Genomic DNA, 25,908 nt, shown 5'->3' with positions numbered 1-25,908 from the left:
TGCTCGTGCGATCTCTGTACTATACTTGCTTTATGCATATTCTGAGAATGAATTCTAAGGGAAAAAAAAGTTGTATACGGTAGCGAAATAGAAGCTGGGGTTGGCCAGGACGAGTAAAATATGTATAGTCCTTTGGTTATCAGCCGAACATGCATCAACCTCTGGCTGTTTCGGATTTTCTCTGACCCTGACTGAGATAGAATTTTGAGCAAGTGTACATAACTATAGAGATTTGAGATTTGAGAAATGTTCGGTGGCCCTGAAAAAGACCGGTAATTTGCGTGGTTTCATACAAGCAACTGCAAATGGTTGATTAAATGTCCGCCGGACTAAGTGACGTCAGAACGGAGACTAACGAGGCAAAATGAATCTTGGAGTCAGTGGAAATATGACAGATAGTAATAGGGATATGTGTACCATTTTGACATGGTGGGAATCGGACCACACTTTAGTCCTCTAAGACATGCCTGACAGATTCAAAAGCCTTTTATAGACGGGTAGCTGAAAGCTGTTTGAAATTCTCCGAAATTTAATTTGCTATATATTAGGGTAAATGATCTCGGTTTGTCCAATTTAGGGTGTTTTCACGCAACTAGTAAATGCAAATCGAGTATTCTACAATCAAGACGAGTTTGGATTTGTTGAAAAGCCCTAAGTCTCTAGTTTCTGATTCTACTATAAGGCGTTAAAATTATTGAAATATTTATGTTTTTCTAACGTCAATATTTGTAAGTGTTATAATCCAAAAAGGGCCGAATACGTGCCAAATAATCATCTGGGGATTGATTAAAAGTTAGCTCAAGATAGAATATAGAATAGAATAGAATGGGGATTTTATAATCCTTCAAATCATGTGAATCCGTGAAAATATGCTATAAAACTATTGAAGATCACGAAGAAGGCAATATTATTTAAATGTTTTGAAATATTCGAATACCTAATTTGACATAGGTGCGCTGAACTAGAGCATTCATAAAAGTGGACAAACCAAAATCATTTACCTTACGATTACCGAATCCGTAAATGGTTTAAAGTAGTCAAACATATTTATTATTTTGAATTGAACGTATCCTCATTTTCGCTTAGAGTATTTCTGTGTTATCCTATCCGTGCTGTCAATAACGAGCAAATAATTTATACTCGAAGTACAGTATTCGTAGTAGAATCAAATGCAAATGCAGCGTTCGGTTAACGGACAATGTAAAGAGAGGAAACATTGCAATTTGTGCTCCGTTCCTTTCCACGTATTTAGTATAGATAATCTATTAGCGATTCCAAATCACAATCTTACAACAGCTAACGAGCAGACAGCAGACACACAACGGTTTGGCTCGATACAAAGGAAGAATGGAAGAGAATAAGGAAAGCGAAACATTGTGTCGCATGCCCCGCTCCTGTGTAATCCTCTTGCCAGCCAGTATGTATAAAAATAGCTGCCTCACAGCGTAGCGAGTCATTTTCCAACCGTGATGTTAATTAGCACCATCAACCAAAAGGAATACGAACCAGGGAAAAAGCAGAATAGTCGAATCTTTCATCAGCAAAAGGAGCTGTAGCAAAACAGCGGCATCATTAGCAACAACCTCTGCAGCAGCAACAACGTCGTCAGCAACATCAAACGAGTTTCAATTTTCCTGTCAAAATCACAGCTACCACACAAGATTTTCCAAATGGCCTGGAAAGTGTTGATCACTGGGATTAACAATTAATAAGAAATTAAAAAATATGACTTTGTTTTCGGATGTGCTACAAAATCAAGTCAATTTTTTGACTGGTTTCTTTTTATATAATAAATATCTTTGAGAACTTAGACCGACAATTATATTGGGGAAGCGTTCTACAGAATGAAAAGCACAACAAGAACAGAACGGGGCTCAACGATGGTAATACAGAGAGTTTAGTTCAAGTTTTTTTTTTGCTAGAGGGGAATGAACTTAAAAAGTTTGAAGCCTTTTATAATTCAAAACATCCTCATCATTTGCTTCGCTCCTGTCACAACGTGTTTTTTACCCGCCGTTCACCAAGCAGGAGATTTGTCAGTTCTACTCAGAACTATTTTGCAGGCGTTCAGAGCGTTTCCACAGAAAAACCATGCGTCACTCGACCAGAACCTCCGCTCGCAGTGGTGCAATTTTATTCGGTAGAAACTACGCGATGATTTCAATGCTGTCTGGTGAAAGTACTTCTGTATTTTTTATCCATTATTTTTGGTTTTATGAGTTACCAAAGATAGATTCAAGTGGTTAAGAAATAGCGGTGGAACGAAATATAACGAGCCTGTGAACGAGTAGGAGCAACTACGAAAAAGACTGCCACGATAGCTTTCGCGATAAATGCCTAGGGCAATGCGTAAATTAACATATTGCCCGGGTGTGTAATCTTGTCACGAGAACAAGAATGAATCTTCAAAAAAGAAAACCTTCAGCCCATTTCAGGACCATTATAACTTTTTTAAAGAGTTATTTATAAAATGTCGATGCATTGTAGAATAGTATACGAAGTGATAAACAAACCAAGAGGTGTATTTAAAAATTTGCTATAAACATTGTTGGTGCCTCTTTGATGGCCATTGATGTGCAATCGAATGCAGGTTTGCTCACCTGTATCTAGTATCTTGATTTGTCAAGAGCCCAACGAGGATTTTTTTACCTGTGGATTTTTCATTCCTTCCGAAATGAAAGTCACCTATCAAAAAGGACACTAAAGATCAAGTCTTGAAAACATGGATGCGAGAGAAGGACATTACAATGAAAATTGTAGCAAAACGTTTCGGTGTTGAAAGTGTGAAATCCATCATCCAGAAGTTCGAGGAACACTATTTATTCGGTGATTTACCGGGAAAGGGAAGAAAACCAGGACCTTTCAACCCCGATCTGGACCGGAAAGTAATCAATCTCATCAATCGGAATAAATCGACGTCAGTACGTAATTTGGCGAAAAATGCTGGGACGACTGTCGGAATGGTGCATTGGATCAAAAAAGCGATAAAACATGGAGACATATGAGAAGCAAAAACAAATATCAAAACAAAGTGCTGAACAATAATCACGACCCGGAACCAAAGCCCGGAAGCTGTAAGTTGGAATTTTGCAGGAATCCAATGCGTATATTCTGATGGATGATAAGACTTATGTTGAAGAGGACTCAAGAACTGTTCCGGGACCACAATTTTAAAACAGTCATTGACGAGAATGCGAGTGACCATGAGAAGTCGATTCAGATGGTATAATTTGGGCAGAAAGTGCTTGTGTGGCAGGCAATCTACTCATGTGAATTGAAGTTGTCAGGGTTCTACACAAAAGAATCAATAAATTCCAATATGTGCAAATGTTAGTGTTTGCAGAAAAGGTTGCTTCCACTATACAAGAAACATATCATCCCAGCACTATTCTGGCCAGATTTGGCATCGGCCCACTATGCCAAAACCACTTCTAAATGCTTTAAGGATAATGATGTAGATTTTGTAGAGAAGGACATCAATCCGCCAAACTGCCCTCAGCTTCGTCCGACCGAGAGATACTGAACTATTGTCAAGCGAATCTTCAAAAAGGAAGGTACGATCAATAATATCATGGCGAAATTCAAGAAAAAACTGGAATGCTGCGTCCAAGAAAGCAAACAAAAATCTAATGAAAGACGATAAGTGGACGGTCAGAGCATATGTCCACTAATCATTTTTTTACTTATTTTCCTTCACACTCTGTAAGATGAAGGTTCGTAAAACATTGCCGAACGGTTTCCTTGTTTACTTGAACAATAAAGATGGATTTTAGAATTGAAAATGTGTTTACAGCTTATTTTCGATACACTCCTTCATTGAATAAAATTATTTTATAGTCCTACGTCAATCATGTCTTGGACATAATGCCCTATATAACTTCTATTATAGACTACTACAAAGTTAATTTATCTCTAGCCTTGGAGTATGTTGAAAGATCGGTCAATCGAGAGTCCTGGGTTTGAACCCACATTCTTCTTGGATAGCGCTAACGTTCCCAGTGGAACATTTGCCTTCTCAACGTAAGTATCACTTGAGTTATTTTTATTAGTACTTCTTAGTTGAGATTTATATGCCGAATAACACGCCTTGAATGTATTCTGGAGTGACAAGTTCTGGAATACGCGTGACGTCACAGTGCAAGTCGGAAGAAATTTCTTTGACGAAAAATTTCCCAGCCAGAACGAGAATCGAACCCGAACCCCCGGCATGATAATGTGGGAAGCTAACCACTCGGCCACGGGAACCCACATTCGATTGCTTGATAAGCGCAACCGGAGATCCACAAAAATTAGTTGTTCCTCTTCTTCTTTTGACGTAGAATTACGTCTTTCGGGAACATATTGGGGTACAAATTGAAAATCGAAAATCGAGCACATCGTGAAAATTGTCCAATTTCAAACACTTATTACTCAGTCATTTCATGATGAATTGATAAAATGTTTGCGTCAATCGATTTCGGCACTCTACAACAATTTTTTTGTTATATTGAAGAAAATAATGAATGTCATGAAACTAACTATCGAACAATTGAAAAATCTCAACCCCTTTCCTAACGGAAATACCCTCTTTTGATTGGTCGAAATTGACGACATATGCGGCGGTTCCTTAACAGAGACATCAAAACCAAGCTATCTAGGGGAAATCGGCATTGCAAATACATGGAAGTAGTGGGAGCTTTTGTTCCCACCGAAAAGTGTTCCCTAACAGAGACATCTAAACCAAGTTGCCCGGGTGAACTCGGCATGGCAAATATATGCAAGTCGGGGGCATTTTTTATGATTTTATGATTTTTTAAGTAAGGTGAGTGATACGAGGTGTGTCCCGCTCGAGAACGGATCGTTCGGATGAGGCTGTCTGTTTTGTTATGTTTATTTTCACCCAAGGAAAGTTTACACAGCGAGAAAAAATCGAAAGGTGAAGAAATATTGGAAAAAGTGGTTTCCCATATAGTATAGTAGGTTGTGTTATTGATAGTTCAATTAAAATTCGCATTGGGTTGAGTAAACACTCAGAAAGTAAAAATTATAAAAGAAAATTACCTTTTCCATTTCAAATATGTTTTCTCTATATTAAAGTAACAAGTTTTTACTGATGAGAAACATTGATAATTGTGTACGGTATTGGTAATTATCTTATATTGCATTGGTGAGTTTTTTTTTCTTTATTTCATCCATACATAACACAGGAGGCATCTCGTCTAGGATCACAGAGGGCGATTTTCATCATATCTCGTTCCACTTCGGCATCTGATACGCACCATCCAACGACTGTTTACCATCCTCCTATCATCATCACTCGGTAAACACTGGTGGAGTGAACAAACAATGCCGAACAATCAAACAAAACGGCCTTTTCCAGGGCCACCAAATCAATATCAAAGAGTTTTCCGATGTAATTTTTCCAACATATCCAAAATCAACAGATAGCCTAACGGAATACTACGTCAACTATGCGGTCGTGTCACAGACACAACCCTCCTGTGACTTTTTCCTTGTAGATGGAGACTTTAGATCTAGTGATCGTCTCCGAAAAATTGTTTCATTCCATTTCATTTATTGTATGAATTTTGAATGAATGAAGAAATTTAAATTCTCTCAATCAAAATAACGGTACGGAAACAATATTTCCAAATAATTTTCACGTTTAATATAAAGGCTTTAAACGTGAAAATTATTTGGAAATATTGTTTCAGTACAAATAACAATAATTAACAAATAAGTTACGGAGACTTCAAATCTAGTAATTCATTCGTCTCCGGAACATTGTTTCTTTTTGCTAAGGTGGTGCCTGATTTTGATGTCTGTGTTTGGGGGAGATAATCTTTTTACATCATAGTTGAGTTGGAACTATTTTTCAGCTGCTTATGAATATGCTTAGTTTTCGCATTTCAAACAATTTTGATATGGAAACAAAATCATTACTGCCTGCAATCCCAAAAGTTTGCTTATGATACTCATGGTTTATATTGAGGACACGCGATACAAACGAATAATCTCAGTTTTTGCAGCTGAGAATGAGAAGTTGTTGAGACTATATACAACATACGAACAACTTTGATCTGAGTATGCCATCATTTGGAAATAGTCGAAGCGAGTGGCTGATTCACTGGCTTCCAATGAAGCATGTTCGTGTTGATTTCGTTTCGTTCGTCTCCCGATTCGTCTACAAAGACGCGCTCGGTGAGGCAATTTTAACATTCGGGTCATTGCAAACGTAACTGAGCGGAGAGAGCGAGAGCGGCCATATCGTTCACCATAGAGACAAGTATCCTCGTGGAGCGAAAGAAACTACTGCGATGTGTACACAAAACCGAGTGAAAAGATCGATTCTCAAATCTAGATTCAGTCTAGCGATGCATTGATCAACTCAGACTAACTAAGAGAACGTCATTTTGTTACGAAAGGAGGGGATTCATCGTTAGTTGCAGTTTGTGATAGATCTCGATCATGAAGACTCTTCATGTACTGATATAGATTGTTTGGGAGTGTCCAAAACGATTGATGCAAAAATCTCGTATATTCATCAAGCTCTGACTAAACAATAAGTGCTCAAAATTGGACGATTTTCGTGACGCGGATGATATTTTTTTTCCCAATTCATCTCGCAGTAGATTCAAAAAATATACCAGTTGTTTTGTTTTCCTTTTTTAGAGGGTTAAATTTTTTATTTGATTTGTAGACCATTAAATTTTCCACAATCTGTGTTAGGAGTTTCATTTCCGCATTCTCCAATGTTGGATAGGCCATAACACAACAATCGCCATCAAAGCTTTAAAATGGGAAGTGTTCACAACACACCTACCTTTCAAACCCGAAGACAGCGCACCCACCGAACAACCATCGGTAGACGTCCCAGAAGAGCCCGTTCGATGTCGCAAGAGAGCTGCTGCCCGGTCCAAGCTGACAGCGTCCGCTGCTAAGCCTCCGGAGTATGACGATGCCCCGCTTCCAAGACCTACCCCCCGAAAGCTGGTCGTCGACGAACTGACAGCGCTCTCACTTCCGGGACTTAGCTTGCGACTGTGACTTTGACTGCTTCCTGACAGACGAGCGTCGAGGTCGGTACTTCGGCCGGTACTGCTGCTGACTGTGGATACGGAGACTACAGTGGAGTCTCCTCGCATAACCGCGGACGGATTACGGGTAGTGGAGGAACCGCTGGCTGTTGACGATTTGTGACGTTTGCTGCTGTACGATGCGGACGATGAATCCATACGAGAGCGCGGTGGTCCGGCATTAGCAGATCGTGGTTCGTCTCGGATGTGCACCTTTGGCCGGTGGTGCATATCAGACGGTTGGCGATCGAAAGAGGCGAACGGGTTCTACATTTCGTCCGGATTTCGATGTATGGCGTAATTCTGTAAGAGAAAATGTGAAGAATGCTATTAATTTTCGTTCCCTGCTTTATTTGATTAGAGCGGGGTTAGACGGAGGGTTCCCTTCATGTCCCGAATCCATTAATTTCTATTAGAGATGCGGATCCCACACGCACTTCGGTACAAGTACGTACGCACAAAACACGCATAATTTATCATACAATCTCCTCCACTCAAATCAATGCGCTCGCATATCCTTTCGAGGGTATCCCTCAGGGGTCACGAGTGAAACTAATTGAAGTCAAGAACAGCGACGGAACAAAGATTGAAAAGGACACGCTGGAGTTGTCGCCGAAAAATGGTTCCAATTTGCATGAAATTTCTAATTTCTTCAATCCAAAAAATCAATACTCATCGCCTCCCCCATGCCACCTTTTGCCACCCCATAAAATCTCTACCAAACGATGATGACATTCACGGCGAACCATTAAACGTGAAATTGTTCACGCAATAGCATATCCTCGTGGGCGAGTAACAATGGACGGGAATGGGAACAAAAAGGGATATCGAGTAAACAAAAGCAACCGAGGTCTTTCCCATTTAGCTTTTTCCACCCAAATCCAACTGCAATCAAGAATCTCATCCTGCGCTCTTCGAGGCCATTCCTGACCACACTCAAAAACGGTAGCTTTAACACCGTACTTCCACAGTTTTTGAGGATATGACCACCTCGCACGCATGGGATACCATGGCCATGTGTGTGCATGTACGTGGGTGGGTCCGTTTGTTTTGCCGGAGGGTCGCTTTTCAAGCCTTTTAACCCCTGTTTTTTCGCTCCTCGGGTGCCCGAGTGGGTCGGCTTTTTCGAAGGAAATTATACGCATTATTACGATAATAATCTAATTTGAAAGGGTTAAACAAAAGAAATCGAAGACCCGACTACGAATGCGTTTCCCTCCTCCTCCACGCAATACATGTGCGTGGGTGTGTAATTCTTGGGGACGACATACGGATACTTTCGAATGAAAGACTGGGTTGAGGTTTGAGACTCGACGCCATTCTAGTTTTATCGATTGTCTCACTAAAAATGTGTCTGACTTTGAACCAGAGTTTCATCTAAATTTGGTTAGGAATTTTTGCCACAATTGTAGCGCTGAAAAATAGTGAAGATATTTTAAAAAGTGCTGCACTTATATTATTTCTAAACTTCAGTAATGACAGATGGTTGGATGTCGAGAAACTACTCTATAAGGGGTTGTATATCTGCATATTGTGACGATGCTATAATTGATATCGAGCAAACGGCTCTGTTCACGACAAACGCGTTAACCATTTGAACTTCAGGATAAGGGAAAATTACGATTCGAAAACACCGATAGCACATGCCTTTTTCTAGAAATAATGCGAAGACGCTTTATTTATTCTATTTGTTGCGCCCTACGTAGGTATTCTTAGGCGCCCGCCAGCAGGGCTAGGATAGGGTCACCTCCAGACGCAATGGATTAAATATCCCTTCTCCTTCTACCATGAATATTTTATGAGGTGTTTATGCTAACCTCAATAGACCATATTAGTCGCATGAGTAGATAGTTCTTCATTTAAGTTTCCGTTTTGATATTTTCTTTCAGATTGTTAGTTATTTACTATTAACACATCCCGTTGTTCGACCATAACTTGTAATGAAACCTTTGAAGATTGCGAGTGCGAAGTATTTTCGAATTTTTCGAGCTGTTTAGTTTGCTTGTTGCATTTCTGATGTTTTGCTTTGGGAAACATTTCAGCAACGTTTCAAAATATGCAATTCGTCGACGTTCGAGAACGAATTTGATTCGATGAGATTCTATAAATTTACAAAATATGAAAATTTGTTCGGTGTGATAGTTGTAGCGATCGAATCGACCGTGCGATTCAATTAACATAATAAATAGGGGCCAATATTTACGATAGAGGGTCCTTATACTAGTTAATTGATGAATATAATAATCATCTTGGGTGAATTTTTAGGGAAAATAAATGTTTTATATACTCATAAACGACAATTCCCTTTAAAAAACAACGATATTGATTGATAAGACTTAAAACAATATTACTTATCAATTATTTAGTAACCGATAATTATTTTTATTTTGTTGAATAATTTATCATTGAATATTTATTAGTATAACCTATGTTTTCCCTTGATTAACCCTCCTATACTCGAGAATACGGTCCCACAGACCGAGAATCAATAATTGTGTTTTGAGGAGGCTGTTTCAATTCAGACTATTCAGACTATTGAAATTGAATGAAGTTGAAGAAAACGTATGTATGGAGTTTTATTACTTGATTATATATTTTATTACTTGAAATAACAAATAACGCAAAAAAATACACAATAGAAAAATTACAAAGACAAGAGACAAGCACAGTCTGTGATATCGTGCGCGAGTATAAGGGTTATGATTTTACGCGCGAGTACAGGAGGGTTGAAACTTTGTTTTATTGTCTTGTTGCGTGAGCAACAGGAACTTTTCCAATTTTTTGTACCTTTATTCTTTATTCGGTGGTAGGTTAATTATTCACTATAATTTACACTTTGAATATATATTCTTAAAACTGCACTATCTTTCTTCTCTTTACTTCAATATGGAAATGAAAGGATCTTCAGTGTAAGAGCGCCTTTAAATCAATTTGAACAATAAATTCAAAGTTTTTGTTCTATACAACATAAATCCTTTAGTTGCGTACAACAATTATCGAGCGCAAGGTTTGTGTGATATCGAGGTCCAATAGTTTGATTCCGAAAAGGCCTTTTCAGATGGCGGTTTGTTGCAACCATTGTTTGTGGATCATATGTCTGTCATTGGTTTGCAACACTCCCCCACGGTACGACGAATCTCGTTCGGCTTACTTATATTCAAACCGACATCTAAAACGGCGATTTTCACGGCCGGCCTCTCCAATATTCCATGTGAAGTTTGAACGGCTGCTCGACGAACCTGACCATCTTTGGAAAACACCACATCCACGACCCGACCCTTGGGCCAACAGTTTCGAGGGAGATTGCTGTCTACTATTAATACGATGTCTCCCTTCTCGATGGGTTCTATCGGCTGGAACCATTTTGTTCTTCGTGTCAAGGTTGGAAGATATTCAGAAATCCACTTCTTCCAAAATTCGTTGGCATAAACTTGTGACATCTTCCAGGATTTCTTCAGCATCGATGAACTGCCGTCAAAGGGGATCAACGGTTTACTACCATTAGACGAGCCCATTAAAAAGTGGTTAGGAGTCAGTGGAAAACAGGATTCATCATCTAACGGTACATGAGTGAGTGGGCGTGAATTAATCATCATTTCCACTTCTATCATCATATTTTGCAGGATCTCATCAGTAGGATGTCGAGGGAACTTCATCTGGTTCAACACCTTTTTAACCGACTGAATCATTCTTCCCCAACAACCTCCAAAGTGCGGTGAAGCTGGCGGATTAAAGGTCCACTTGGTGTCCGGACCCTCGAAGTACTCCATCATCCTCTCTTGGCTAAGTTGTTGTAGGACTGCACGTAATTCGCGGCTAGCGCCAATAAAATTTGTACCACGATCGCTGACGATTTCAATAGGAGATCCTCTACGTGCAATAAAATTCCGCACAGCGAGAATACACGAGTCAGTTGTTGAAGAATGTGCGATCTCGATGTGAATCGCACGGATTGTTAAGCAGGTCAATAATACTCCCCAGCGTTTCTCCACTCTTCGTCCTACTACCACCATGATGGGTCCGAAATAGTCTATTCCAGTGTAGGAAAACGGACGAGTAAATGCTGCAAGTCGAGCTGCTGGAAGATTCCCCATGATGGGTGGTTGAGGATTTGCTCGACGAATTTTGCATAATTGACAATTTCGGCGCACACGATTGTATGCTGATCTATGTTGCGGAATGTAAAATTTCTGTTTGATTTCGTTCATAGCGGTTTCATGGTTGATGTGTTGGTATTTCTGGTGGTAGTCAGCTATCAATAAGTCTGTTACATGATCTCTGTTCGGAAGCAAAATTGGTTGCTTGCAACAGGCGGAAGCGAATGTACATGCATCAATACGACCACGCATGCGAAGAACACCATGTATGTCTACAACTGGGCTAAGTTTATATAAATTACTTGTTCTTGGAAGTAGGCGTTCACTTGTTTCCGGATTATGCAGTAGCTTCACTTCCTCTGGATATGTTTGTTGTTGCAGCTGTCGGTATAGGAAACGTTCTGCTTCTTGAAACTCGACTTGTGTAAGTGGTCAGATGGTTATTGATTTACGCTTCCTTTTCAGGTGAATGTTTGATACGAAACGAAGAACATATGCGACAACTCGGAGTAAACGTTTCCATTTTGAGAATTCATGCGAATTTATCAACGGCTCATGAAGTGTATGATGCAAAACACTCGAACGTAACTCTTCTGTGGTCGTCTCTGTGTCTCTTTTTTCTTGTGGCCATTCGTTTTCGGGCAGCCACAGAAATTCTGGACCACGGAACCATCGATTAGATGGAGAAAACGTTGGAAGTTTTTGCCATTTCGTACCTTCATCAGCTACATTGAGTTTCGTTGAGATCCATCTCCAGTTATTCATCGAAGTGCTCTCAAGTAACTCGCTTATCCTGACTGCAACAAATTGACTATACCGCCTATGATCCGATCGAAGCCAACATAAAACATCTCGTGAATCGGTCCAAAAATATCGCTCTGAGATTTCCATCTTATGTGATTCGATTATGCTATTCGAAAGTCGTGCTCCAACTACTGCTGATTGTAGTTCCAGACGTGGGATGGACAAGTATTTAAGAGGCGCTACGCGAGTCTTGGATCCTACTAGCGCACATTCTACAATATCATTTTGTTTGAACCTAAAGTACGCCACTGCTGAGATGCCATTCTCGCTTGCATCTACGAAAATATGGAGCTGGATGTTTGTATTTTGAATTGTGGTAAGTTGACGGTAGCATCGTGGCACTCGAACAGATTCGACCATGGGCAGGATTCTCAGCCAGGTTTTCCATTTCTCATACAGTACTGGTGATATACTATCATCCCACCCGGTCCCAGATCGCCATATTTCCTGCATAAGTATTTTAAGAAACATCAGGAAATTGGCTATAAGGCCGATGGGATCGTAAATGGTCATTAGAGTTTTCAAAACTTCTCTTTTTGTGGGAATTCTGCATCCAGAGAGTAGTTCCATGTCGTGCCTCGCGGAAAGTCGGAAGGTGAAAACATCACTTCGTGTGCACCAATACATTCCGAGGATTTTTTCGGTTGCCATTTCGGTACAAATATTCATGTTCTTTTCTTCAACATGCATGTCTCCTAATGTCGTCAACACCTTATTCGAGTTGGAGAGCCAATTTCGTATCTCAAAACCAGCTTGAGAGTGTATAAATCGTACTTCACGAGCTAGCCTGACTGCTTCTTCTTCTGTTTCAACACTGGTAGAAAGATCATCAACATAATGTTCTTTTATGATACATTCGGATGCTCTAGGATATCGGAGTTGGAATCTCTCAGCATTTAAATTTTTTATAAATTGTGCGGAGCTAGGTGAGCATGTCGCTCCAAATGTCATTACTCTCATGACATATTCATCTGGATTGCGAGTTGCATCACCGTCTCTCCAGAGGAACCGTTGACTTTGCTGATCGTTTTCATTGATGAGAACCTGGTGGAACATTTCTCGAATGTCGCCTGTTAGGGCGATACGGAATTCTCTGAGTTTGTACAGTACTGACAGCAGTGAGTTAAGCTGGTCGGGACCGGTTAATAGTAATGAGTTGAGTGAAACTCCTCTATAAGATGCAGCTGCGTCCCAAACGATTCGTATTTTTCCCGGTTTGTTCGGGTTTACTACGGGGAAAATCGGCAAATACCAGATTCGCGGGTGATTTATCCTAATTTCATGCGGATCTAGTTTACGAATGTAACCCTTTTGTTCATATTCTTTTATTTTCGATTTCATTATTTCTGGTAATTCATTGTCTCGCTTCGTTCTTTTTTCCAGGCAGTTCAGACGTTTCAACGCCATTGATTTGTTATTTGGTAGTTTTGCATCGTCATATCGCCAAAGAAGACCTGTCTCGTAACGACAATCCTTCAATTGTGTTTGAGATGAGAGTAATTCTAGAGCTCGTTCATTGTCTTTTGATAGAATCGGATCGTTGTATTTGGAAATCCCGAGACTATCAATGGAAAAATACATTTTTAGTTCTTCATTCATGTTTTCATCTGCTTCTTTGTTGCACTCACATACTCGAACTCCGTGGTATGCTGTATAGTGAGCATTAAGCGATCCACAGCCGATTGCACATGGACCAAAGATGCACCACCCAAGTCGGGTTTTTGCTGCAACAGGTTCATTTGTGTTACCTTCTCGACTATTGATTGCATGCCCCAAATAGCAATTATTGATACCAATAAGAATTCTAGGGCAAACGTTTTCATATGACTTTATAGGTAAGCCATTGAGGTAATCGTATTTATCTGTTAATTCACGTATTAATAAAGACTGCGATGGAAGCGATAGACTTTTGACAGTGTGATCTTCAGAAAGCATAAATTCTCGTTGATTATTCACTCCAGATATTTTGACGGAGAGTTTCATCGATTCTTTTTCGTATCGGTGTTGCCCTGCAGTCCAGTTGAGGCACAAAGGATGTGGTGAGCCTTCGAGTTGTAATTCATCCATCAGACTATGCTCCATGAGCGTTGATGACGAACCATCGTCGAGAAATGCATACGTTTCTATTGATTTATTCCGTCCGTGAACCATCACGGGAATATATTTAAAAAGAATCTTGCCTGTAAATTCCATATGAGTGTTACAGCTTTCGGTATTGTTTTGATACATCATGTTTCTATTTATGCCTGCTTGGCTGTATCTAACATCGTCATGCAACATAGTGTTGTGCATAAAGGTGCAACCATTTCTTCCACAGGGTGTTTTTACATCACACGCTCCAAAGTGCCTCCGCAAACATTTACGACAAAGTCTATGTTCTTTGATTATGAACCATCGATTCGTAACAGTCATTGCCTGAAACCGTCTACAATTTTGGAGGGCTTCGCATGCCCCCATACACGCGGGACACTTTTTAGGGCCAATCTGTTGTGATTTTGGTTGCATCTCTTCGAAATCTGTTGTGTTATTTATGCCCTCGGAATGCACGTTAAAAAAATTACTCTCTTTCCGTACACGGCGTTCTGTATTTGAGGGACAGTATGTTGGCGTCACTGTTACAGTGCAAGCTGCTTCAACTAATTTCCCCAGCCAATCTCCGAAGCATGATAATGTAATAGAAGTCTGCGTTAATCGGTGCATTGCCCAATTCAATTTTATAGACGGGGGTAATCTGTCTACAAGTTCCTGAAGCAGGGCTACATTACATAAATATTCATCGAGGCCGCATGCTTTTATGGTGGCACAAACGTTTTGAACAGCCACACCAAATTCGATAAGTGTGTTCAATTTCTCTGCTTTGGGCGGCGGCATTTCCCGAATCTTCTCAACTAGTGAATGAACTATTATTTCAGGTCTACCAAATAATGTACGCAGAGTAACAATCACGCCTGCTAGGCCAGACGGGTGAAGCAGTCGGTATCGTACTGCATCAAGAGCTTTTCCACGTAAGCAGCGCTGAAGACGAAGCAAATTCTCTTCATCACTATAGCCACACATTCTTGTTGAACTTTCAAAACTTGCGATGAAAAGTGGCCATTCTTCTGGATTTCCGGAAAAAGTAGGTAAATCTCTTGCTACCGCCTGGCGTGCCGCTAACTGACTTCGGCTAAGCTCGATACCTGAACTAGTTAGTAAAAAGTTGTTAAAGTCCATTTCGTTCCAATTCTGCATTGTTCTGAATTCTGCCACATTCGGGGGAGGCCTACTTGCTTCCGCTGTTGGAATTGCTGCTCCTTCACGCCTACGCTGTAACAGCGCCATACGCTCTTCGATGTGTCTTTTCTCTAACGATTGCTTCTCTTCTAGAAGCTTTAGTTCTTGCTCGAGTAATTTTTCGGATTGGTCAGGCACCATAGTTGAACAGGCTTTAGGAATTGCACCTGTTAATCTAGCGCTACGTTGCCCAACATTATTCTGCATCTGTTCAACCTTCGCATTCAATTCAATTTCAAGATTATTTCTCTGTTGCAGTACTTTTTCAAACGCTCGTTGTTGTTCATTCAATCTCAAGTGTAACGATTCAATTTGCTTCACAAGCTGATTATTACATTCGGTTTGTTGCATTTGTGTGGCAGCGGAAACACCGGCGATTGGCGTAGAAGCTCCGACTGGGATTTGAGCTCTGGGTGCTGTACCCTTGTCACAACTCCAATCACGGTCCTGGATGCTCTGATTAACGTTCACACACTCGAAATGAAACCACAGCCCACACTCATCACATGCCACCATCCGACTGTTATCAGGGGATTTACAAATTGAACAACTCTTCTCCACGGGAATAATTGGCTCGCCTCTGTTGGACATGTTCAACGGAAATAGTTTACGATCGCGTAAACGGATTTTTTAAAATGTTGCGTGAGCAACAGGAACTTTTCCAATTTTTTGAACCTTTATTCTTTATTCGGTGGTAGGTTAAAAAATCCCTAGAAGTTTAACATAATTCAATAACATGGAATAAAATATAAAATTGAGTTTTCCTACGTTTAGTGTTCCTATTATTCACTATAATTTACACTTTGAATATTTATTCTTAAAACTGCACTATCTTTCTTCTCTTTACTTCAATATGGAAATGAAAGGATCTTCAGTGTAAGAGCGCCTTTAAATCAATTTGAACAATAAATTCAAAGTTTTTGTTCTATACAACATAAATCCTTTAGTTGCGTACAACAACTATCGAGCGCAAGGTTTGTGTGATATCGAGGTCCAATAGTTTGATTCCGAAAAGGCCTTTTCAGATGGCGGTTTGTTGCAACCATTGTTTGTGGATCATATGTCTGTCATTGGTTTGCAACAGTCTAGTACTACATTAATTTTCTAATGAATTTCTGTTATAGTGGTAGTTGGTAGTCCGCCGCCTAACAGTTGAACAATTAGTAGCCCGTAATGCCCAAAAGCTTGGCCACAGTGATAATAAATCCGAAACTGTACATTATCGAGTTCGCACTTGGTTAAACATGAATGAGGGATACGAAACAAACAATCCAATAATACTTATTAAATCCTTGGATTTTTATATGTATCGTATGATGATTCGACGTGATCAGGACAACGTCATTTTACGATGTCGTGTGCTATGCCAACAATGCATGGTTGACATATATACAAAGGCAGAGAGCGAACGACTGCGATTCACTCGACTGAATCAATAGAAGCGGCGTGAAGAAGAATACATTCACTTGCGAGACGCTATCATGAGCAAAACCTACACAGCCTTTACTATTGCCAGGAAAAAAACGCATACATCGCATGACATTACAGCATGTGTATTCAAACAAAAAATTAAGTCTTTAATGAGCTCCATTACCACATTACACGTATTCTGTCCCAGACGTTGCTGGATGCATGAGATTGAATGGCAAAAGCGAGGATTACCTCATACGCACATTTTTACTTTGATTAGTCGATAAAATATGCTCTGAGGAAATCGGTTGCGTTATTTCCTCTGAAATTCTAGGTTCGTCTACTGATCACCTACTCTCCTATGTTCTGAAATCTGACCGAGTCAGAATTACCCGAATGGATCGCAATATTGCATTCTGTGATCCGTTTGGCTCAAATCCAATTGGTGCAACTTTGCCACATAATTCGACATAGACTACATAGAGATTAATTTTTCATTTCTGTGCAAGGAAAAGAGTAACGAATTTTCGTGTGAAATAAGCACGCTTTTAAAACAAAAACTATGAATGAAAATAGATCCTTATATGTGTTCTGTGTTACAAAGAAACGCATTCTCTACTAGTGGGCAAAAATCTTGAACAAAAATTGTCCCTGATAATGATTTTATAAAATGGATAAAGTTTAGTTAGGTTAGGTCAGAACTATGTCTTCTAAGTATCTGAACAACTTCAAATTTGAACACTTTCAAATTGCTTCCGGGTCTGATAATCTGATGGAGATTACTTTTCACCAACGAGACAGTAGTTGAAAGATATTAATATTGATTTTCTTTATTATTTTTTTTTTATTTCACTACAAAAATATATTACTTTTTTCACTTTTTTTTAGTTACGTTAATGAAATACATTGAATTAAGAAAAGTAATGGTTTGTTATTTAAAATTGATTTATTTCTGAATGTTTTTTCGTCGGCCATACCAAAATTTAAGACGACATCAAAAAGGTTCAAAATGTTTGTCGAAAATGATTTTTTTCAGATTATCACTATTATGGTTTGTATTCCCTTGCTAAATGTACCGTGATCTAGTTTGTTTGTAAATTCAATCCAAATGCTTTTACGGGGGAATAGTAAAAAAAAAAGCGGAATGTCACACAGGAATTTCAGCTTATATGTATGATCATGAGTGAATTTTTATGGATTTGCTATGTCTACTTTAAAAACTCTATTTTTGAAATAATTCCGATGAATCACTTTGAATCTTTACATAATTTTAAAGTGCATTCATCGGTCTATCTTTTTGTAGCTGTAACCAAACGTTGGGTTATAAAAAAGAGTTTGGTCAACTGTTGTTTTTGGATCTAACCAATTTTGCACAAAATAATTTTTTTGCTGTTTTGCCATATAAGAAATCTACAGTCAATATCTACTACTTGTATTTCATTTACTGTAATACCTCCATCCATTATAAAATAGCTAGTGGTAATGGAGCAAGTACACTGGAGTCGCTTTTTACGCGGGGGATACGTGCTGCGTAAACAAGAACCACGTAAAAGAAAAACGTGTAAATTCCAAAATTCGCGTAAAAAAACCGCGTGATTTCCAAAATCCACGTAAAAATAATCCGGGTAATTTTAAAATCCGTGTAAAAATCTAACAAACAGTGAATTATTAGTTTGAAATGCAACCCATATTCTAACAATTGATTACCTGAATTTTTTTTTGCATGCTACAACCACGATATCTGTATCTCCTTTAATTTCTCAGCTTCTAATCAGTGATACAATACAAACTTATTTCGTGAAAAGTCACATTAATCAACATATTGAATTTTAACGCGGTTAGTATGCGCTGCGTAAAAAAAAACCTCGTAAATTTGGAAATCCGCGTAAATTCCAAAATCCGCGTTAAAAAAAACCGCTTGAATTCCGAAATCCGCGTAAAAAGCAATTTCAGTGTATATTACAATTCATACTTAAAAATATTTCCAACAAGCTTCAATAAATAATCCAGGTTGATGTGTCATAAGAGTACCACAAATTGTCAAAATTTATTTACGAATAGAGGAATTAAATTTTTCCCAGTGTCAAATGAATTCTCTTCCGTTGACACTCAACACCATATCTGTCATAATGAATATACTCTAATATATTAAGGTAGAATACCGCCTTGTAGAGACATGTATTTCGGACGTTTTTTGGAGCTCCGTAAAAATAGAACAAAAAATATTTTTAGCATCTATTATTACCATTATTTGTTTATCTATCTTTTAGCAATAAGATATTATCTAGATATAGATCTCCTTTATGCAGGCAGGTGTTTTCTAGGAGTAAAATCAGAAAACACTTTCCAGCTTCAATTTGTAATGTGATGTAATATTATCACACTCCTCCCCAACAGCATCATTAGCTATGTGGATAGCGTGATCGTGTCAAACAGTCTTGCATTCCAGCCGGCCTTGGTTCGATTCCCGTTGACGTCGTTTGGACTTTTTTTTTTTGGTGCAATCCCAAAAAAGATGAAAAAAAGAAAAAAGAAAGAGATGTCTCTACTCCCATACATACAAACATTTTAAAGCGTTGGGGGACAGATGACATTTTTTGTCTATTTGACGCTTGAAGGCACGAAATGACATATTTTCTGTCGAAAGTGAAATGATTTCTGACAACGCTAGTTTGGGGGCATATTTAGAAAAACAGGACCAGGGTTCCAGAAAAGGCAACAATAGTTTTCGTTGAGCGTTGACCGTTGTGCGTCGGTGAACGGTTGTTCTGCTGTTGAAGCCCTTCACCCATTACCAATATCGTAGGGGTTTTCTATCATTGCTGATCATTTAGAGCCACTATCATTAAACTGGAAATCAAAACAAGATTATGTTCGTTTTCCGCTCGTCTGTTATTTTAACTCATTGCCCATATAATTGGAGGTATGTAGCTAAATAGCGATGAATGGCCTTCCTTTAGCATTAATCGATTTCACTCTGAAATGGTTGACGTTGAATTTTATGCTTTGATTTTCACTAACACGCAACGATCTTCGATTTCGACGTTTCGAATATCAAGACGAGGCTGAAAATCGCTGTACTTCAATGTCGTGAACGCGAATATTTTTGGGACAGGTCATAAGTATTTTTTGTTTGCATAAGTGTTTTATTTTTTATTTTTCAAGAATTGTATTCATTTATTTGATTATTCAGTTTTTTATGTATTCATTTATTCGTTTGTTTTAAATATATTTAATTACTTTTTTATATATCCATGTATCATTTACAATTGTTTTTGTTTATTCAGAGAATATTAATTTATTACTTTGTGTGGAAAACAAGTATTAGGATCATTAGGATCAATTCTTTACATGGTACCATTGATTTTTCAATTTTATCCGTGACACACACCAAAATTAATAAATTTAAGTTGTGTTTGTTTGCCGGAGTTTTGAATGTGTCTTTCATGATTGCGTGGAGAGGAAAACGGTGGGCAAGAAATTTTAACTAGGTTCGGGCTTTGTTCCATGTTTTTAGAAAATAATAGACAAAAATAGATATAAGACAGAGTTTCGAAAAGAAAAAAATGCGGGAAGTCTTCGCAAAAATCTAGACACGGACGGATGCATTGCCTATCACAAGGGTTGCCACATATACAGAATATTCTGTATTTTACAGATTTTTTGCTAAATTTTAGATACAGAAGCTGTATATACAGAATTACAGATTTTCAACAAAAATACAGAATTTACAGATATTAATATTAAATTTATTACAGTGCATATATAGATACCTTGATTTATAAAAAAGTTGGACGCAACGGAACGAGATGGCTTTCGTTTGAGGCAGTTATTAAGTGAAATCTTGGGCGATTTGAAGAGCTTAAAGTATTTTTTTCGTTCCAAGTTATGTATGACCATAATCAATTTGCCAATCGTATATTGACTCTTTTAAACGACCCTATAACTAACCCGATTATACTGTTCCTAAATTTTGTTCTACCGCTCATCAATAATGTCAATCACTCCTTTCAATCAGAAAGTTCTCAATTTTGCGAACTTTATAATGAGAGAAGACTGTTATTATTGATCATGTTGGGTAACTTATGCTTGGAGAGCTACGTGCAACGATTCGTTGATGCTGACCTTGATGTGAAAGATTTTGAAGACTTTCTAAAGAAGCCTGAGAATGTTTGCGTTGGTATCGATGCAGAAGAAACTGAAAAAGGATTGGATGCAGCTAGGAAGTTGATCATTAAATTGATTTGTAGTGGCTTCTATATTGAACTGGTGAAACATAGTTGCAGCTTTGATAAACCCTTAAAATTTCGTCCAGCCACCAAACCTTAATGTTTTGATGCTACAATTTCCTCAATTCGTTGAAACAGATAATAGAAAAGGCTTGGGTTACGAATTTAGGCTACTCAAGTCGAATATAAAAATCATAATTCCTTGGTGCAAAAATTGAGCAACTCGGATATAACTTGGTCCCAGCTGTTGGATATCAAAAGGCGTGATGGGAAATTTTTGTATCCATTGCTAAGGTCGTTTGTAAGAGATTTTTTACGGCTCCCCAAAGCTTATGCCTTACAAATAAATGAACTGAAAAAAAAACATTTGATGACATTCATCAGCAAGTGTTGAGCGAATATTTTTGCTTTACATTGCCAACAAAACAAAGTCCGGAAATCAGTTGATTCACACAATTATGGACTTTATTATGAGAGCGAGGAACCATGTATCGGCTCAAGGAGGAGCGTCAAAGATGAAGTTGAAGGAAAATTTTATGGCAAAGTACAACAAAACCATGTGAAAACATCGTATAATTTAGAGGCGAAAAACTTTCCTATGATTTCTCTCATTGTATTGACACGACTTTAACAACCCATAAATAAGAAAAATAAGTTCAAAGTGAAAATAAACTTTTATTTTCATTTTTTTTCCTCTTACTTCGTGATACAGGTTTATTATACAGATTTTTTGGCTAAAAATACAGATGTACAGTTTTTTTCAGAAAATTTTACAGATTTAAATGTGGCAACCCTGCCTATCACAGCGATAATTGTTTGAGTTCATCTCTAAATTAAAGAAAGATTTCATCCACCGTGTGTCTTAAAACAAAATCTTGTCACATTAATTAGCTAGCTCACGATGAAAATGTTTACTGTGACAATTCAGAAGCTATTGAGCGCGAGCGAGTTTTATAAACCATCTTGAGTCTCTGGTATATTAGTGCCACCGGTAAGCAATACATCCACGGGCCACATTGGTGGAGGCTCCCTTCCATTGTCCTATCTCGTCAAAAAACCAGAATTAAGCGATCTGATCGATGAGCCAATCATAAATTAAAATAAACAAAAAAGCGTATACCAAGACGGAAAATGATTTATAAAGTATATTTATTGTGTGCCCACCGTTGTGCACTAAGCATTTCTTCGTTAGAATTTGGTTGAAAAAAAACTGTTTTCTCCATTATGCAATGTATTCTGTAAAGTACTAAAGCACGAGTTTGTAACGTTTTTTTCGTTACGAATAAATGTGTACATACCCTGTAGTTTGAACCATCCCCATCCCCAGAGAACCATCAGTAGAGGACCCATGCTGCGTTAGAAAACAAACACTGAAATAACTATAGCAATATTGGTTCGTTTCTAAGTTGATTCTTGTCTATTTTACAGAACGTAAAAAAAATAAAAATCAAATTTGCATCTTGTTCCAGTGCAAACGTTCTAGCATCAGGAATCCGCAGGGGTTTGAAAAGCCTTGAAGATTACTCTTGGATGGCCATCGGAAGGGAAGTTAACGACGGTCAATCACATACAAATGTTCTGAGATCTTGCTTCTGAATTGAATGTATCAGGTATTATCGTTTCCAACTGTTTTCAGCAGATTGTTGAGATGAAATTACAGTTTGCATTTGATTTTGAAATCAAGAACAGCGATTTTTTTTCCTGTACACCTCAATACAAAGTTTAATAATTCAAATTTTTTTCATTTCAACCCTATATAAGAGTTATTTTCGTTAACATTATTTCAGCGAATTTTTTTTTTCTTTATATAAATGATGATGGTCCCACCTCTTTCCCCTACATAGGTTTGAGCTGGACGAGTTATCTTGTGGATAATTATATGGAGGAGTTTCTTTGTAATATCAAATCAACCAGTAAGCAAGTTAAAAACAAAAAACGGTCCGGTTGTACCACTGGCATAGATTGTTTATCAAAAGAACAAGTAAGGGCATTATCTGAACGCTAAATATTCCATGGCATGTCAAGAGAATTTCCAATCCGGGAAGACACTTGACCGATCGGGAATCGAACCCAATGCCTATATCAGCATTAGCCATGAATTTACAAGGCATTTCCCGCTTTACTAGAGTCCCGAGAACGATCTACTAATGCGATCGCTTTCGAGTCCAAACAGCTGAGCAACCCCGAGCCTAATTCTAGCCGACACTTCAGGCCCAGTAACTCTCCCAAGGCATGTCAAGAGAATTTCCAACCCGGGAAGACCCTTGACCGATCAGGAATTGAACCTAATACCTATGTCAGTACCAGCCTTGAATTTACAAAGGAAATCCCGCTTTACTGGATACCCGACAACGATCTGTTAATCGTTTTCGAGACCAGACAGCTGAGCAAACCTAAGCCTAATTCCAGCCGATACTTCAGGCCCTTCATTCAAACTGGGGTATAATCGCTTCAATCTGAATCTGCAATGAGATCTGCCACAACACAGAAAGATCTCGTCAATCATCTGTAAAAAAGATAAATTTACAAGAATTCCGGTTGAGCTATCCCTAGCTTGTTCGCAATTTCCACTTTCAATCCCTTAGAATATGATTTTCTTAAAAACAGAACCATTTTTTTAGCCAATGCTCAATGTTAAGCTTCTCTATGCCGTTTCACGTGCACGATGCTCAAACTGTTGTAGACTACTCGAAATGTATAAAAAAAAAATAAATTAAAAACGAGTACAAACAAATAAAATACCACCATCATCATAGTCTAATGATAAAAAAGACAAAAGCACAAAAAAAATTAATCCGTTATAGCTTCGTCATCTTACATACTAACATTGATTACACCCCAGGTCAAAAATTTAAATCATGCTTCAAAAACTCTTTACAAATAATACGAAACATTCGAAGGCTTGTTGCTGTCTTTGCTTCATTGGGTAAGGTATTATACAGTCGATATCCCTTATAAAAAATTGAATTTTGGGTACACGACATTCGGAAGTTCATGGTTCTGAGGTCGCTTGCTTGTCTTGTATTATATCAATGCATGTCTCTTCCATACATTATAGTGTTTCGTAGGTAATTCGGCGTCATATTATTAGTCATTTTGTATATAAACGTGAGCGTGCAATATTTAATACGCTGACTGACTGACATCCATTGTAGGCATTCTAGCATGAATCTCCGCGGAGTTCGTCGATCACATCTCAATATCAGGCGCATAGCCTTGTTTTGCAACATTTGCATTCTTTGCATCTGTCTCTTATTTGCCAGAAATAGTACAGATGAACAATAATCAAAATTTGGAGCGATCAGCGCTTTGTAGATCGTTATTTTGCTTTCAAAAGTCAAGAAACGATTTATTCTACAAAGCACTCCATATTTTTGAGCTGCCTTCTTTATAGTATAATTAACGTTCTCTTCAAAAAGCAGCGTTTCGTCTAGAATAACGCCAAGCGAATGAGTGAAGCAGTTCACTGGAACGTTCAATTACATCTTTTTGTGAGCTGACAAAAAACTTCAAGGATTGTACACCAGCAATCGGACAGTGTGGAATAAATCACATTCCCTTGCCAATCCTAACTTTGTGACCCGCTTGCACGAGTCATACCCGCGCTTTATTTCTTTATTATTTTATTCATTTATGGCTTTATATTTCAGCCGAAATTGTAGCCATATCCGACAATGACTATCATTCCTTGCCCCTGCAGCTGCAGCGAGACGAATCCAAACCGCATTCTTCGCCACAATGCGAGGAATCGGGTGTACCTCCGGTCCAAAATTCATCTCCGTTGAAAAGTTGACACCGGCTGTTGATATCCCCCTCTGCAAGCGGCTAGCGCTCAACTGAGGGTATCTGTTTATTACCGTTATTATCTTGCATCGCTCACCCCTCCAGCACACACCCTCTCTGCTGGTCACCCCTCCACGACTAACAACCAACAGGATCTGCTTTCTAGAGGGAAAGGCACTCACCTTCTCACGACTCTGATTCACGTCCCACACTCCCACCCAAAGGAAAACGAGCCGTAAGCCCCCGCTTTTAAGCTGTCTTATTGTTGCACTAGTTTTCCTTTATTGTTGTTGATTTCAGCTCGGCACTGTCTCCCAGGACCCCTCCTTCACTACTATCCCTCCCTCACTCAGCCCGCACAGAGATCATGGAGATCTAGCAGCATATCCCGCGCCCCACTCCGTGCCCACCGAGGGCCCACCAAAATATCACGCTCCGTCGGCTTCACGCGAAGGATTTCTTCAGCAAGAGGGGACACAACACTGAATGGCACACACCGTGCGGCCAAAATTTAAAAAATGCACACACTCACTTCACTGGCTAGGGGTCTCCTCGAAAATACCTGTCGAACGCGCGCGAGTCGGTGGCGTTGGCTAAGTTTGCAACTAAACTGGGCTCACACAGCCAGCGGAGAGAGCAGCGGTTCAAGTTCGCTGCAGGTCCCGAACGGCAAACCACGTCAAGAAGGAACCACCGAATTGTCCAGGATCGCGCTCCGACCGTCCCTCCGACCGTCGTGCCATCCCGGTCCAGCGGGAACCCACAACACCACCCCTCCCTCCCTTGCAGCTGCCGCCAGCGAACACGGATGCACAGGTTGACTCACCCGAGAAATCCGAAGCGAATGAACACTTCCTCGCGTGCTTCGTGGATTGCTCTCCCATCCGTCGTGGGAAGAAGGCGTTAAAATCCAATCGTTGCTGCAGCTGCTCTCTATACTTTTTTTTTTCTTGGGCTACTTCCTATCTGCCAATGCACACCTACCGGGAGCGAACGGGACGGCTCGATTCGCCCCCCTGCGAAACGGAACCCTTCGGAACTGCGCAAACTCGGTGGCGCTGCACCGGAATGCAACCGGAATGTGTTCATCCAAAGGATACTCCCCCCTCGGAGAACACCGTGTGGCACCGTGTTCGGCCTTCGAACGACCGAACTTCAGTGCGCTGGAATGCTTCGACGGAGTCGGATCTGCTGTGCGCTTCCCCATATTTCCCAAACCCTCCCAGCGGAGAAAGCGTACCGACGTAAATTTTGTTC

The 25,908-nt window shown here is 39.3% G+C and overlaps 1 protein-coding gene and 1 long non-coding RNA gene across 2 annotated transcripts in view; one reads left to right on the top strand and one right to left on the bottom strand.

The window, feature by feature from the left end:
* LOC129767913 (uncharacterized) overlaps positions 1-25,384 on the bottom strand; it is a 51,937-nt gene extending 26,553 nt beyond the window's left edge. Inside the window, exons 1-2 of the mRNA XM_055769195.1 lie at positions 24,834-25,384; positions 6,803-7,358 (exon numbers count right to left, since the gene is read on the bottom strand). Coding sequence (XP_055625170.1) covers positions 6,803-7,286 — 484 coding nt within the window. The 5' untranslated portion in view covers positions 7,287-7,358; positions 24,834-25,384. The remainder of the gene's footprint in view (positions 1-6,802; positions 7,359-24,833) is intronic.
* On the top strand, positions 10,501-10,914 carry LOC129767940 (uncharacterized). The gene is made up of 2 exons (XR_008741598.1): positions 10,501-10,625; positions 10,679-10,914. It is a non-coding gene; the product is annotated as an uncharacterized LOC129767940 (long non-coding RNA).
* Positions 25,385-25,908: the final 524 nt, after the last annotated feature.

This window comes from Toxorhynchites rutilus, chromosome 1 (assembly GCF_029784135.1).
Source record: "Toxorhynchites rutilus septentrionalis strain SRP chromosome 1, ASM2978413v1, whole genome shotgun sequence".
NCBI lineage: Eukaryota > Metazoa > Arthropoda > Insecta > Diptera > Culicidae > Toxorhynchites > Toxorhynchites rutilus.
The sequence above is the reverse complement of the archived record's forward strand: the minus strand, read 5'-3'. Positions and strand labels throughout refer to the sequence as shown.